At 41.0% G+C, this 15710-nt stretch overlaps 1 protein-coding gene across 1 annotated transcript; it reads right to left on the bottom strand.

Annotated features, from left to right (window-relative positions):
- Nucleotides 1–1376: 1376 nt before the first annotated feature.
- LOC120420267 (thioester-containing protein 1 allele R1-like) lies at nt 1377–7456 on the bottom strand. The gene is made up of 12 exons (XM_052707695.1): nt 7411–7456; nt 7251–7348; nt 6883–7178; nt 6725–6822; nt 6409–6664; nt 6136–6339; nt 6009–6051; nt 3540–3944; nt 3188–3481; nt 1863–3127; nt 1650–1803; nt 1377–1523 (listed from the first exon to the last, which is right to left on the bottom strand). Exons 2-12 carry the CDS (start codon nt 7345–7347, stop codon nt 1426–1428), a joined length of 3210 nt encoding a protein of 1069 aa, XP_052563655.1. The 5' UTR covers nt 7348; nt 7411–7456; the 3' UTR covers nt 1377–1425.
- Between the last annotated feature and the right edge of the window lie 8254 nt (nt 7457–15710).

Genomic DNA, 15710 nt, shown 5'->3' with positions numbered 1-15710 from the left:
AACAGTAAAATTTGAAGGTGACATCACGATTTTTTTTTGTTCAAAATTTTTGAGGAATAGCCTAAAATGTAACAAAAAGACTCACGAAAAATTAAGGATGGTATGTCTCTCCTAAAAATATATACAAAAATCATTTAATAAAACGTTTTTTTTTTTTTTAAATGTGGTCTAAACGTCAAAATTTTCAAAACCCGATAGTGGTTTTCGATTCCCCAGAAAATTTTACATAAATGTCTCCATATTGACCTTTGTCCTATGTCCAATCCTTGTAAAGATACAGCGGTTTTACAAATAAAAATGTTTTTTGGTGGTATCCGGCAATTTCTAAAAGACAGACTTGATTTTTTACTCTCGAAAATATGTTTACCAGAAAGCTCGTCCAATTTTCTATAAGTTTGACTGCTTTTTAATTTGACTCGTTTTAATATTTACGTAAGCTTATTTACTATTTAGGTTTCTACCACTCTGAAAAAATACACTATTTTCAGTGATGAGCAATGTAATTATGCTTATATCAGTAAGCCCATACATCCAATTCAAATGCTGTCAAAGGCAAACTTATGGGAAATTGGACGAGCTTTTTACAAATTGTTGAAAAACACATATTTTTTTTGAAAATCGCCTTTCCGTAGCGAGACATCGAAAAATGGAGCTTGGATTCTCGGAACTAAATTTCAAGCCCCTTTTCAAAATTTGGAAGCAAAAAGTATCAAAAAAATGCTGTTTACATTATAACAGTCATGCAACTACAGAAAACTGCAAAATTTGAATAAATATATGAAAACATTTTTATCTGTAGTTTTATGTCTTTTCCGATCTGTTATGCCCTATTTGATTAAAAATATAAAAATAAACGGGATGGGGAGGACAAAAACATGAAATAATGTTTCCAATCGCTTATTGGTGTGCAAAATGTACACCCAAAGTTAAAGACCGAGGGGATAGTCCTCCCGAAAAGAAACGTGAGGAAAGTACTATTTTGCGTGAGTAAAGACCTCTCGCGTGTTCATTCGTTCATTGAAGCAGTTCATCCTATTGAGTGGCTTATATGGGCAAATGACCACCAATCAGTTACCGAACCATGGTGGCCCATCTTGCACGGTTCAATAAGCCGAAGGTCTTGGGTTCAAGTCTCGGTACCGGTACCTTTTTTTTTAATAGATGAACTTTTTTGAAAAATGAACCCATGAGTAAAGTACTCTCGGTAATTTCGGGATTTATCCTCTCCGTCCGCACACAGTACCATTTTACTACCGATTCGTGCTCTTTATCCTCTCGTATGCCGATGCCCAGTTCTGGGTGTACATTCATGCGAGCATTTTTAGTTAGGCTCATTGAAAAATGGAATATCAATAAAAGGAATAAAATATATCATGTTTATGTTCTTTCATATTTATTTGGACTTAAAAAATTTTATTGCGATTATTAGGCAACTTTGCATGCCATAGTTTCACAATCTTCATCTTGGCAGATATCGCATGGTTGGTTAACAATTCCGTCGTATTTCTTTATAGCAAACACATCTGCAATAGAAAAAAAAAAGTATCAGAGAGTCGTTACATGCCATCAACGAAATCACATTCACATGGCACAAGCTTTGAGCACCACAGAGGCAGGTCATGGGTTAAAATGTAAAACAAGCAACTTACTGCTATCCACGGCATCATACACGACAACATGGGCAGGACGATGCAATGCGACGTCATAGCGACGCTCAGCTTTGACTATAAAGCAAGAGTAAAACTCTCCCAAACTATTGTAGTACACGCGTACGTTAGTTCCCTGGTTAAGCAATTTGATTTTCTAAGAAAAAAAAATGGAAAAATATAGTATTTGTCACATAAATTGATTGTCCAAATTACCATGATTTTGTGTTCGCTTGCAAGATCTGTTATTGCGTTTTCATTATTAACGTGAAGGCCGCTTGGGAAGAACACTTCAACGTATGCTAAATTGGATTTAGTGTACGATTCAGGCTTCCTAAACTTAGTGCAGACTTTTAAGTTTTGTACACGGTAATTGCTGTCTTCCATCAACTTCAGACTCAAATCAAATCCATGCTTAGCATCCTTCAGTTCAGTGCGATATTGATAAGCTACTTGGTAATAGCCGATTCCTATACCATCAATTTCCACCGATACCTGTCTTACGTCTGATGGTACGATGGTAGCTTGAGTATTACGAGCATTATACCTGTCTACATTGAATTTTTTCGCTAGCATTTTTTTCCATCTCAATGTGATTGTATAGTCATATGCGTTCACCGATGCCTTCAATGCATATTGAGCCATTGCTCGCAGCCCAATGAATGTACTTTGAATTGAACTAAACCCACCAGTTTCGGATCGTTTGTTGGTCAGCCAGTTTACAATGGGGGTTGCCTGGATGACGGGATTATATTGCAAATATGTAAGCACAACATAACTTCCGATTTCGGTTGAAAATGGGCCCTCGTTCCAGAATCTGACATCACCTGTTTGATTCGAACGCTCAATTATTTTATCCAAACACCGTTTTCCGGCCTCATGTTGCTTCAATGATAGTGCATACGCTGTCAACGCCAAGTCGTATGGGTCGACCAGTTTTGTATGAATTTTCACCAAATACTCAATAGCAGAGTTAATATTTGCGGAATATTTGTTTGCCAATTCCCCGACTTCGAGAAATGCCGCCAGAACATATGCAGAAAGGGCATATTTGCTCTGCAACCCGTTGTGAATTTTGTCTCCAACTTCTACAAAACTTCCGTCGCTCTGTTGATTACTGGCTAGCCACTTTAAGGCAGATTCGACAATTTCGTTGCTTATCAATCCGTCAACATGTTTTGCTGCAATTTTGAATGATTTTGCCACTAATGATGTGATAAATATGCTTCCTTTTTTGTGCTCTTCAGATTCCCAGTTACAAAAAGAACCATCGTTTAACTTGTACTTCAACTGATTATGGTAGCCTGTTTTTATATAATTGATCATTTTGTTTTTAAGGTTTTCATTATCCATCTTGGATTCCGTAAGATAATCCAACGCAACAACTTGTGGAACAAAATCTAACATATTAGCTTCCCCATATTCTTTTGGAGTTTGCATCAGATGATTAATATTTTCAATCGGAATACTTAAGAAATTTGCTGAAATAAAAAAAAAAAGTTAAAATAAGCCTAACGAAACTAATTTTTTTAAACGCTTACGATCCAAATGAAACTCGATTTCTATGGTGCCGGGTATAGTATATCTTGGAATGTCAATTTTTATATTTTCTTGCGTTGAATTGTGTTCATTATGCTCAATATATCTTCCTTCGTTTTTTCTGGACAAGTAACTCTCTGGCTCCACCCGAAGTATATGCTCGACGGAATCCTGTTTCAAACTGTTGACCGCTTCAATCTTCACAGCAATTTCTCCAATCTTTTTGGCTTTTACTAAAAAGGACACCTGTCTACCAGAATTCCCGGGCATAATGACAGCCTTGGTGCGGCGCATTGCTGTAACGATAGATCTTTAGATTAAACAAGTTTATACAAACCTTGCACGTTGGCTTACTGTCACTCGAAGATTGATCCACAAACTCAATTTCGTCGTTCTTGTTGTATAGACGTACATCAGTGATCAAAGTATTTCCGATAAAATTGTAGATCATCACTTGAATGACGGTAACTTCGCCACGCTTGATGGAGTACGGGAGGTGCGCCACGATATAAAACGTTTTCTCCACTTTGAAAGTGATCGGCTCGTGGATGAGACCCAGCCCGGTCGTGGGACTGAGCGCGAATCCCGTCACCAGCCACGACGTCATCGTGTCTGGCACCTGGGCCGAAAAAGATACATCAGTTTTGCCCTCCATGGACACATTTTGCCACAACCATGTTTCAGGAAAGATGGTTCTTATGTGCAGAATCTCTTTGGCATTTTGAAATCCTAGTCCGTATCTGGTCAGTTTCGCTGTGCCTGAAATGGGATTGGAATGCTATTTTAGAACATTTTGCTCAATATTTCTCAAATATCTATCAACGTGAAATTTCTCATGTATGATTCTAAACTTTTTTCGTTTCACAAATCATTTACAATCCCCAGGGTTGCGGATGAGCGAGCGCTCACGGAAGGCGCGCTCGCTCCAGCTGGAGCGTGAGTTTTTATCAGGTAGCTCGTGCTCGCTCACGCTCACCGGAGCGTTTTGCGCTCACGTGAGCTGGTGAGCCAAAGTAGGTAGTAGTTTTTTTCCTGTTGAACATCTGCTTGTTTGTAACGAAGTTTCTAGAACTATCCTAGCACAGGCAGCAAAAACAAACAAGAAAGTGGTCAAACAAACAAAAGTAAGCAATGAAATGGATTTGGTCAGCGAACCGAAATTTACGTTCTATTTAAAATCTAGACATTTTTCGAACAAGGAACAAAAAACTAAATTCATAATGTAAACATTCATTGACGTGAAGAGATGCACTGTTTGTTTACAAATCAAATCCTTATTAGACCAATTACATTGTATTGCTTGTTATGTATAAAAAAATATATTGACAATTTCTTAATATTTTAAGTTTTTAAAATAATCTTTGAAACAGTTACAACCTTCCATGTTCAAAAAATCATATATAACTTGTAATTGAATATTGCGGAAGTGTTGAACAAAACTTGGGGGAAGAAGAGACACCCTTTTCGTGGTGAAAAATATTGACAATTTATATGATTTTAGTCAAAAAGGGTTAATTCAAACCTTAGCAATTTTGAGGATTATTTTTTTAAATAGAACTGCTTCAACAATATTACCCTTTTTCTAAAATGTTTGTCCAAATAAAGCAAATAAAAACTAACTTTATAGAAATGATCAGCCGTTTCTAATCACTGAATCACTAAAGGATTTAATAAACGGAATAACTTTTTTTATTGGTAGCTCTTTCTGAACCGCACTCTGGAAATGTAGTCAAAACACTGATGACATAAAACAGTTTAATGTTATATTTTAATCAACCAAGCACATAACATTGAATCGAACTTACACACGAAGTTGACTTTATAGCTGTCGGCCACCATTGCTAGTACCAACCACTAGTGTCTTCCTTTTTATCTACAAGGACTTCGCCGCCCTGGGCTCCTAAGTGTATGAAAGTATGGCACGGAGCGACGGCGCCGAATACCCATATTCACACAAAGAATTTTAGAGCGCCCGCCGCGGGATTCGAACCGGCGACCTCTGGATTGTGAGTCCAGTGCGCGGTCCGATTGATCCACACGGGCGGGACAACTTACCAAAGCATAAATCCTCTTGAATCAGTTCATTGTGTTGTAAGTTTTTCTTAGATTTACAGGCCCTTTTATTTAGGCGTCTATACCCCTCCCCCCGCACCTCTCTGTTTACCTTAATACAATAAGGCCTATTAATTCGAAAATATTGATACATTCAACTGTATTTCTCTTTATTATTTGACCCTTGCGAATTCAACCTATTCTTGAAAAACATGGTTGATGAAAATAAGCTACTCATATATCATAAAATTTGTTCACAAAGTGATATTTCCACAGCCCTGCTACACCTTAAGCAAAAAATCCATCTAGAATTGAAAAAAAAAACTTTCTCAAAAACGTTAAATGATTAGCGATACGTCCAAAATGAGCGCTCCGTTAGCGCAAAATGAGCGCGAGCGCGAGCGTGGAGCAAACGTGAGCTGAAAAAATCGGAGCAAACGTGAGCGCGGGCAAACGTGAGCTAGCTCGCACAGCGCTCCTCCTCACGAATGAGTTAAAGAGAGCGCTCAGGAGCGCGTGAGGAACGCAACACTGACAATCTCGAAACTACAACGTTTAGGTGACGAATCCAACTATGAGCCAGCTTTTAAAAAACGGGAAGAGGTCCCAAAATTAGTTTTCCAAACAAATTACACACATTTTTAACATCTTGAAAGATTTTTGACATTGGTTGCACGCATTTTCCAATTAAACTATACACATACCCCCATTGTTGATCGATGTTATCAAAGTTGTACTAAGTACATTTTGACATAACTAAATCAAACTTACCCGAGTCTTGTTTAGACGTTGTTTGCATAAATAATCCCATTGACTGTAATTTTAGATATGAGGAAATTATTAGTACAGAAAAGTGATTCATTAATGGTTTTTAGAAAGCATAGAAAACTCAACTTACGTGGAATGGGTCAAACTCATTGTCGCCAAAGGAATCAAATTCTTTTACGACGTTCGCCTTTGTCAAATCGTTCCAGCTATCATTTACCAGCAAAACGCTCTGGTCAATCGCATGAAATGCGACATACGAGTCGGAAGTCGCCTCCACATCTATGTAAGCCTCTTGACCTGGGTTGTATTTTTTCTCGTCCAAGAAAATTTTGAACTGAAATCGAACAAAAAGAAATTAACTTGAGTTGCACATATCGGAACCAAAATGTTACGTTTCACTTACATCATTATGAAAAACATCGAAATCAAGCACTATACTGTCCCAGATCATGTATTCTTTGTTGGTATAAAACACAATTAAGCGCGCCCTGGGTGCCAAGTTTGGTTTCATTTTGTATTTTAAAGAGAATTTTTTTCTGCGGAATGTTTTTACAAGTTTCGAATCGACAACAACTCCTCTGGCCACAAGAACATATGTTATGTAGCTCATCGGCTCGGAGCAAACAATTTCAAATTGCACCTCTCTGTTTGGACGTAACCTATTGAACAATAGAATATGATTGTCAGGAATAAATAACTCTAACCTTGTTGTAACTTACTTGTTGTATTTTTCTGGTAATATAATTCGGAGGTACTGATTACTCTTTGAAATTGCTCCATCAATTGTCTCTTCAAAGTCCACAGATTCGTAGGTGATCTATGAAAAAATAAGCTATCAATAGGGGTTCATCGTAAATAGCAATGCTTTAAAACATACCTGAACGTTCATTTCTGTTGCAGGTACTGGGGGCACAATATTCGGCAGAGATAGTAATCCTCTGCTGCTGATAGTTCCCACAATATCGGTTTCTCTATCCTCTTCGTTGTTCAGTCGATAGGTAACCCGAGTTGTTACCGTTTGTCCGCTACCAGCCGCACGTTCCATCCTATCTTTGAATGAAACTTGCAACGGAAACGGCATCCCAGGGCGAAACATTGGCCATGGTTTGATAAGAGCGATGTCAAATTCATCCCTGAACACGCGAATTGGTTCAAAAATAAATAGTGTTGTATCTAGAATAAAAAGTGACATTGTAGGAATCTGAATAAAGTAACATTTCGGACTAAAACAAATGATTGACTTACTTGTGTGCTTCTCAGTTACAGTAACATTGACAAAAACGTCCGCAAATTCTTTATCATCATCCAAATCAACTTCTTCATTAAGGAAAAATTCAAACATAGTCATCCTTTCAAAATATTTACTAATTGAGTGTTCCGAGTTTCGTCTTATTTTACTCAAATACAGATCTACTTTAACCACTCCTGCAACTGGTCTGCCAAATGTAAACTCCGATTCCACTGTAAGCTTTATAGTATTTTTCCCAGCTAGGGGAACCTCCGTTGGGTACACCTTGATCCAAAATTTGGGCAATACATACGGTTTAACTTCAAATTCTTTAATTTTCTGTACCTGAAACTGAACGAAAAAATGCATTTTTTTCTACAATATGTAGGAAAAAACAAACCTGTTCGGATTCTACAGTCAACAACCATTTACCCAAGTTTGGCGAAGAAGGCAGCAGCACAGCAGATTCAAACACCCCGTTGTGAAGCTTTGCATACTGCCACTCCCGTATGGAAGTATCGGTAGAGTCCTTTAGTCCGACTGTCACATAGGACAGATTTGTCACTGGCCTGGTGTCCGAGTCTATCACAATAACTCGGAAGTGCATCATGTCACCCGGTTTATAAACAGGTTTGTCGATTTGGATGAATATGGAAAACACTCTGGGATCGGATATGAGTTCAATATCTTCCCGGAATGTTACACTGTGGTCCAAACTCCTGATAGACAGGTGGTATTCGCCATCCGTGACATGTTTTGTCTGAAATGTATAAAATGTGTTTTATCATTTAAGAACTCTCTCACTTTAAAACAATAAAAAAGATTTGATAAATTCATGATAACATTTACAAAAAATTAAACAAATATCAAAATGATTTTACTGTAGGCATATCTTTAGACCACCATTAATCTGTTAAATTAGAAAAAAAAGAATCTGGGGGATCCTAAGCCAATGAAGAACTTTCATCTATTCCATTAAAAAAAACTTTTTTGCTAGCCCACGAGTTAGTAGGGGAGAGTGGGGAGACTTGATCCCCTTTTGTTGTATCGCACATAACTCTATCAATTTTTCACAAAACTATAAACTTTTTGCATGAATTGAAAGCTTAAACATTCATCTATGTTTGGCTAATAAGGATATTTCATCAGATGAACTCTTCGAATCATGCCAAGCGTTTTAAAAAAATATTTTCAACCGGCATTTTAAAAATGTTAGGGGTAACTTGATCCCCCTTTCAACATTTTGAAGAAATCTTAAGCAAAATGTTTCTTATTCATCCAAACTTTTAATTTTCTATAAGTTACAGAAATTTCACATAAAACCTGTACGTTTGTGTTCAAAATATAACAAGTTTGGTATGTAAAATATTTAAAAACTTAAAATATTATTTTTTAGACCAAAATTAAGCATGTTTACAAAAGCTGGACATTTTTGTTTACAAAACTTTTGAAAAAAGGTTCAAACTGCAGTAAGTTATGTACAACTATACTAAAGGAAACTATGTATGAAAACCCAGGCCAATTAATTAATCTTGAGGCTTATTCCAGTGACTGTACAAATGCAGGGATCAAGTCTCCCTAAACGCACTTTTTTAAACAATTGATTGTAAAAATAGTATGACTATAAATTTAACATCAAATGCGTAAGGGTTTTGGAGTTGATAATTTTATCAAACAATTCATATATAAAAAATATTTTACTGAATGATTTTTTTTGTGTTTTCTATGCATATCAAAAAAAGAAAAAAAGATCTCTTGGAAGTTTTTTGCAGCTCGTTTTAGAAAAATGTGTGTAACTCAATGTAAACATTTTTTAATTTTTTTCTTTGTTTTCTACAAAGAGTTTTAGTTAATTTCGCACAACTTTCTAGAACAAAGCTAATTGTTTTACCCACATGCTGACGAGATACAGGCTTGGGATCAAGTGTCCCCGGGGATCAAGTCTCCCCACTCTCCCTTATATAAACCCACACGAACCTCAAATGTAATCCTTTGCTCAGATTCACGCTTTGCTTTAATCGTTTGTTTGTCGTTCAGGTCAGATCCGTAAAGCAAGATCTCCAGTTGAACATCCTTCGATAATGTGTTTGTTATGCTTACTGTGTAGGGGGCAAAAGGTCGAATGGTTTTTTGGCCCAAAATAGATAAGCTGGAATTACGAAAAAAAAAGTTCAAATGATTAGATTTAAAATTACATACAATGCTTCAACATTTCGTCGCCGTCGTGCTAACTTGTCGTACGTGCATTTTGGGCCAAATTGAGTTAAGAACGCCATTTTGTGCAACTCACAATGCCTCATCTTTTAACCTTCACAGATCCCCAAAATTCGATTTCAATCTTGAGATATTCAATAAAAACCGAAAACACTCTATGCATTGTTGTCACTTTTCATATGAAAGCAGTTCCAATCAATTGGCCTAAGGGATTTCAGGTCAGAACGCGTTTTAACACAGATACTTGACTACCGTAAACATTTTCTCGGGACTCTGGCAACCAATCTTCGGGACAATGCACAGAATGGTCAACCAAACAAAACGTGTTTGTTATTGTTTACATTGCGTGCTCTCGTTTTTGTTTATTCAAGGTCAAACATGAAAACGCGTTTTTCTCGGAAAGTCAAAAAGCGACGTACGACATGATAGCACGACGGCGCCGATTTATAAATCACATGGCATTAACATAGCACTAGTACAAGCTGAAAAAAAAACTATATTTCAAGCAATACAATATTTTTGCATTTGAATTTAAATTGGCGTTCAAACCTGCATGGTTTTCAGTTTTGCCTTCCTCACTGAGGTAAGGCTATAATCCTGCTCTAAAAATTAACTTTTGAAAAACAGGTCAAAGACCTATATTCATGTATACCTATCGACTCAGAATCGAAAACTGAACAAATGTATGTGTGTGTGTGTGTGTGTGTGTGTGTGTGTGTGTTTGTGTGTGCGTATTCCCCATGGTACTCAAAATTCTTGCCAAGTTTTCTCGGCACTAGCTGATTCGTAATGTATGTAAACTATGTCCTGATCCATCATCCGACCCATCGTTGGTTAGGTAATCGAAAGACCTTTCCAATGAGTCCAAAACATTGAAGATCTGGCAACCCTGTCTCGAGATATGAACAATCAAGTGATAATTATGATCTTTTTTGAAGCCGGATCTCACTTAAATGTATGTAAACTATGGTTAGGTAATCGAAAGACGAATGAAAACGTTGAAGATCTGGCAACGCTCAGTTTCAAGTTTCGACCGCTTAAGTGACATTTGTGTATTTTTTTTATTGAGAAATAGATGGAATTTATGTCCAAACCCATCATATCACCAAGTGTTGGTAAAAAGTGAGGAAGGCACCAACCACATAGGTGGATTTAGTTAGTTTTTAATTGATACCTTGCATAATTTTCATATGCATATGTAAGTAATTGGAATTAAAAATTATTTCGAATATTTTTAGAATACATTGTTGAACGCATATTTATGCATTTAAAATCGAATCAAGACTTTTTTAATCTTTTCACAAATTTCGAATTTTGGACCACATCCAAGACGTAAAAGTTTAGGAAAAAAAACAATTCATGACTGTGATAAAGTATACAGCAATTTGCAATACTTTTTGTTTCGATATTTTGAAATCTAGGTTTGTAATCACTAGGTTGACAATAAAAAAAAATCGACGACTGTGAAAATTTCATACAATTTTACTTAAGAATCTCACACTTGACAATGATCCGACACATTTATCGCCACCTTTTGGTTGAATTATAAGTATGCAGGTTTGCAGCACCATCATACAAGGTTCACGAGTTGCGTCGACTATACGATCAGAATTTAACTGATCGCGATCCTTCATGCTACCGAGCTCACACTTTCAAATGTTTTGATTATTTTACTATCAATGAAAGCAGTACAGCACAGCAGAGAAGAAGGAAAATTAATCTTGGGAATTCCCATTGATTGGAAATAGGGAAATTTAAAGCTTCTTTGCTTTGTTTCTGAATTGACTATGGAGAGAGAGGTTTAAAAATTTTGTTTTTTTTTCATTTTATAAAGTTTTGGAAATTTTAAACACCATTTAAGATTTTTTTTAAATCGCATTAAGATTCCTAAACATGTTATAGGCTGGAATTATAAAACATTTAATTTTGAAATATTCGTAACATCCATTTCTTCTAGTTTACCTGTTTTACTGTTGTTTTACTGCGCCGAGGTAGCAGCCCTGAAAGAGACGACCGTCACACCACCTTCGTGTGAGTCTCAATCAGGGGTCCAATCTCCTCTTTCTTCAGAGCTTGCGAAGGCACAGCAGGAAATCCTTATCCTGCGTGAAGAACTGAAGGGCCTCAAAGAGGAGAAGGCCAAGTGGGAGTCGAACCCGAAGCCTGGAAAGTCTGGCAAGACTGGAAAGAACAAGGGCAAGAACAATGGTAAGAACCAACAAAATCAGAAGCCAAAGCAGGTGAAGGGTGGCGTCCAGAACGCAGATCCCAAACCTACAGTTCCAATCACGCCTTCAGGTAGCAAGGAGGTTGGCACCATCCCCGACGGGGAGTCCAAAGGTGACAACTCGGGCGACGAAAGCAGTGATGGAAACGCTAATGATGGTTTCACGGTGGTGAACCGAAGGAAACCTAGGTCTAAGCACAAGCCCCGTACGAGGAACGAGGCTATAGCGATAAAGGCCGATGAGAAAAGTTACGCGAGCCTATTGCGAAACTTGCGCTCCAACGAGGAATTCAAGGAGCTTGGGGAGGCTACTAAGTCGGTGCGGCGAACTCGCCAGAATGAGCTTCTCCTTATCCTCAAAAAGGGTACGAAGCCCAGTTCCGAGTACGCCCGACTGGTTACCGAGAGTGTTGGAAGTGACGAAATCAAGGTTCGGTCACTCTGCTCAGAAACCACTCTCCAGTGTAAGAACCTGGATGAGACGGTGACGGCAGAAGACCTCCTTGACGCCATAACAACACAGTGTCTTACGGGCACCCTTTCGGTACCCGTCCAATTAAGAAAGTACAACCAAGGCACGCAGACGGCCACCTTTAAGCTACCAGCGAAAATCGCGGCCATGGTGCTTAAGGTGGGTAAGATCAAAGTCAACTGGTCAGTATGCCCAGTGTCTGCGATCGAACGCCCAACCGTCTGCTTCAAGTGCCTGGAGTACGGTCACAAGTCATGGTCCTGCAAGGGACCCGACCGTAGTAAGTTATGCAGACGATGCGGAGCCGAAGGCCATCAGTCGAAAGGCTGCACGGCTAAGGCAAAGTGTCTGATCTGTACCGGGGACGATAGCAACCATGTTACGGGAAGCTATAACTGTCCCAGCTTCAGAAGTGCGAACGAAAAGCTGCGACCGTGCAAGTGATACAGTTGAACCTCAATCACTGTGACACGGCGCAACAGCTGCTCTTCCAGACGGTGGTCGAGAAGAAATGTGACATTGCGCTTCTCTCGGAACCATATCAAGTCCCGGAGGGGAATAGGAATTGGTTGAGCGACCCGCCAAAGGCTGCGGCAATCTGGGTTACGGGTCAGTTCCCAATACAAGAGCTAGTAGCAGCAGAGGAGGGCTTCGTGATCGCTAAGGTTAACGGAGTCTTCTACTGCAGCTGCTACGCTCCCCCGAGGTGGTCTATAGACAGGTTCGACAGAATGCTGGATAGACTGACGGACGCACTCACAGGCAAAACCCCCGTAGTGGTGGCCGGCGACTTTAACGCATGGTCCACACAATGGGGTAGCCGCGAGTCGAACCGTAGAGGCCAGGACCTACTTGAGGCACTTGCCAGGCTAAATGTTGATCTAGCCAACGAAGGATTCACGAGTACGTTCCGTAGGAACGGAGTCTCGTCGATCGTTGACGTTACTTTCTGTAGTCCCAGCCTTATGGCAAGCATGGACTGGAAAGTGGACGAGGGCTACACTCACAGCGATCACCAAGCGGTAACGTTTAGGATCTGCCGTGTGGCCCGCGGTCCCGCGCAACCGGCCTCCCGACAAGAGTGCCGGTGGAAGACATCGACCCTTAACAAGGAAGTCTTTGTCGAAGCGCTAAGAAGAGAAAGCGCCACTCGGGACATTCTAGAACTCGACTGCGACGGGTTAATGACCATCCTGACTGGCACCAGTGACGCAGCGATGCTGAGGCAATCTAAGCCAAGAAACGCGCGATCCCCAGTTTACTGGTGGAACGAGGACATAGCTGCCATTAGAGCAGCTAGCCTGAGCGCCCGGAGGAAACTCCAACGAGCTCGCTCCGACGAGCTGAGGGAAGCCAGGCGGGTGATCTACAAAATCGCCAAAGCTACCCTTAGCAAGGCAATTAAAGAGAGCAAGAGGAACTGCTTCGGCAACCTCTGCCAAGAAGCCAACAATGCACCATGGGGTAACGCCTATCGGATTGTTATGGCTAAGCTGAAGAGTGGCGCGGTTGCCATTGATCGTTCACCAGAAATGATGTCAAGAATCATCGACGGGTTGTTCCCTCATCACGAGGTTGAGCCCTGGCCAACGACTCCCTACTACCATGAGGGGTTGACGGTAGATGAACAAAACATCACGAATGAGGAACTTATCAAAGCCGCATCAGCCCTCAAAGCGAATAAGGCACCGGGGCCCGATGGGATCCCCAACCAGGTCCTTAAATTGGCGATCGAGGAAAACCCGGACATGTTCAGGTCGGCTCTCCAAAAGTGCATGGACACAGGAGTCTTTCCGGACCGGTGGAAGCGACAAAGGCTCGTCCTGTTGCCAAAACCGGGGAAGCCACCTGGCGACCCATCCGCGTATAGACCCATTTGTCTCATAGACACCGTTGGCAAACTGCTTGAGAGAGTTATCCTCAACAGACTAACGATTTACTTAGAGAGGGGTCTTTCAGACCGTCAATTTGGCTTCAGAAAAGGAAGGTCCACGGTCGACGCGATCAAAGCAGTCCTCGAGAAAGCTAAGATTGCAGTCGAGCCCAAGCGTCGAGGGATGCGCTTCTGCGCTGTCATCACCCTAGATGTCAAGAATGCTTTCAATAGCGCCAGTTGGGACGCCATTGCGAGATCCCTCCATAGATTTCGCGTCCCCAACTACCTGTGCAAGTTGCTTAAAAGCTACTTCGAAAACCGAGTCCTTCTCTACGAGACGGACGAGGGTCTTCGCGAACTGATCATCACGGCGGGGGTCCCACAAGGCTCCTTGATCGGTCCTGGGTTGTGGAATGGTATGTACGACGGGGTGCTGACTCTAGAGTTACCGACGGGCGTTAGTATAGTTGGCTTTGCCGACGACATCGTCCTAATGGTGCTCGGTGAGTCACAGCTCCAAGTCGAGGTACAAGCAACCGAAGCAATACGGACAATCGAAGAATGGATGGGATTGCACCATCTAGGGCTTGCGCATCAAAAGACAGAAGTAGTCGCCGTGAACAACAGTGCATTAACGTCAGAGCAGGGAACTGCTCGATCGCCTCCAAGAGGTCATTGCTCTACCTGGGTATCCGGGTAGATGACAAATTGAGTTTCAACAGTCATGTTGATTACGTATGTAAGAAAGCTATGAAAGCGATAGCATCCCTATCTCGTATGATGGGGAATAACTCTGCTGTCAAAAGTAGTAAAAGGCGCCTACTGGCAACAGTGGTCGGTTCTATCCTCCGCTACGGAGCACCGGCATGGGGCGCCGCCTTAGAAGTTAAAACTAACCTACAGAAGGTTACGAGCGTCTACAGGCTAATTTGTCTTAGGGTATGTAGTGCGTATCGCACCACATCAGCAGAGGCGGCCTGCGTATTAGCCAGCATGATCCCAATTGGACTACTCGTCCAAGAAGACATGCGATGCCATGAGCTAAGAGGGGTCAGGAGGCATCGTGCTTCGGCCAGGACAGCCACTATGGCTGTTTGGCAACGAAGCTGGGATGACTCGACCAAAGGGCGATGGACACATCGCATGATACCCAACCTAGAGAGGTGGGTAAACAGGACGCATGGTGAAATAAATTTCTACCTAACCCAAGTCCTAACGGGGCATGGGTGCTTCAGACAGTACCTACACAGATTCGGACACGCAATCTCACCCAATTGCCCGAACTGTCCAGGCACCGTCGAAACGGTGGAACACGTGGTATTTGAATGCCCCCGGTTCCAAAGTAGCAGAGAGATCTTGTTGCTGGGATGTGGTCCTGACACATCCCCAGACAACCTGACAGACAGAATGTGCCAGAGCGAGGAAGCATGGGGTGCAGCTTCCACAGCTATAACGCAGATGATGCTCAAATTGCAAGAGAAGTGGCGCACGGACCAGCGTGCGTCCCGGAACGAAGGGCCCCTGGCCCAGTAGTTCTGTTGATATATTAAAGTTGATATATTTAAATTGATGAAAAGGCACGCGATGATAGAGCGTGCCTCCCGGAACAACGTTCCGAAACGAGAGCGCAATTAGCGCTGCTCCTCCCCGACGTAATATCGAAAGACAGTTCCGGGGAGGCTGAAAGC

Source organism: Culex pipiens, chromosome 2 (assembly GCF_016801865.2).
Source record: "Culex pipiens pallens isolate TS chromosome 2, TS_CPP_V2, whole genome shotgun sequence".
NCBI classification, from domain to species: Eukaryota; Metazoa; Arthropoda; class Insecta; order Diptera; family Culicidae; genus Culex; species Culex pipiens.
The sequence above is the reverse complement of the archived record's forward strand: the minus strand, read 5'-3'. Positions and strand labels throughout refer to the sequence as shown.

Coding starts and splice junctions, on each gene's coding strand:
- LOC120420267 (XM_052707695.1), bottom strand. CDS start 7,347: ATGTTTGAATTTTTCCTTAATGAAGAAGTTGATTTGGATGATGATAAA. Junction 6,665..6,724: donor TTACCAGAAAAATACAACAA/GTAAGTTACAAC, acceptor ATTGTTCAATAG/GTTACGTCCAAACAGAGAGG. Junction 6,340..6,408: donor TCGATGTTTTTCATAATGAT/GTAAGTGAAACG, acceptor GTTCGATTTCAG/TTCAAAATTTTCTTGGACGA.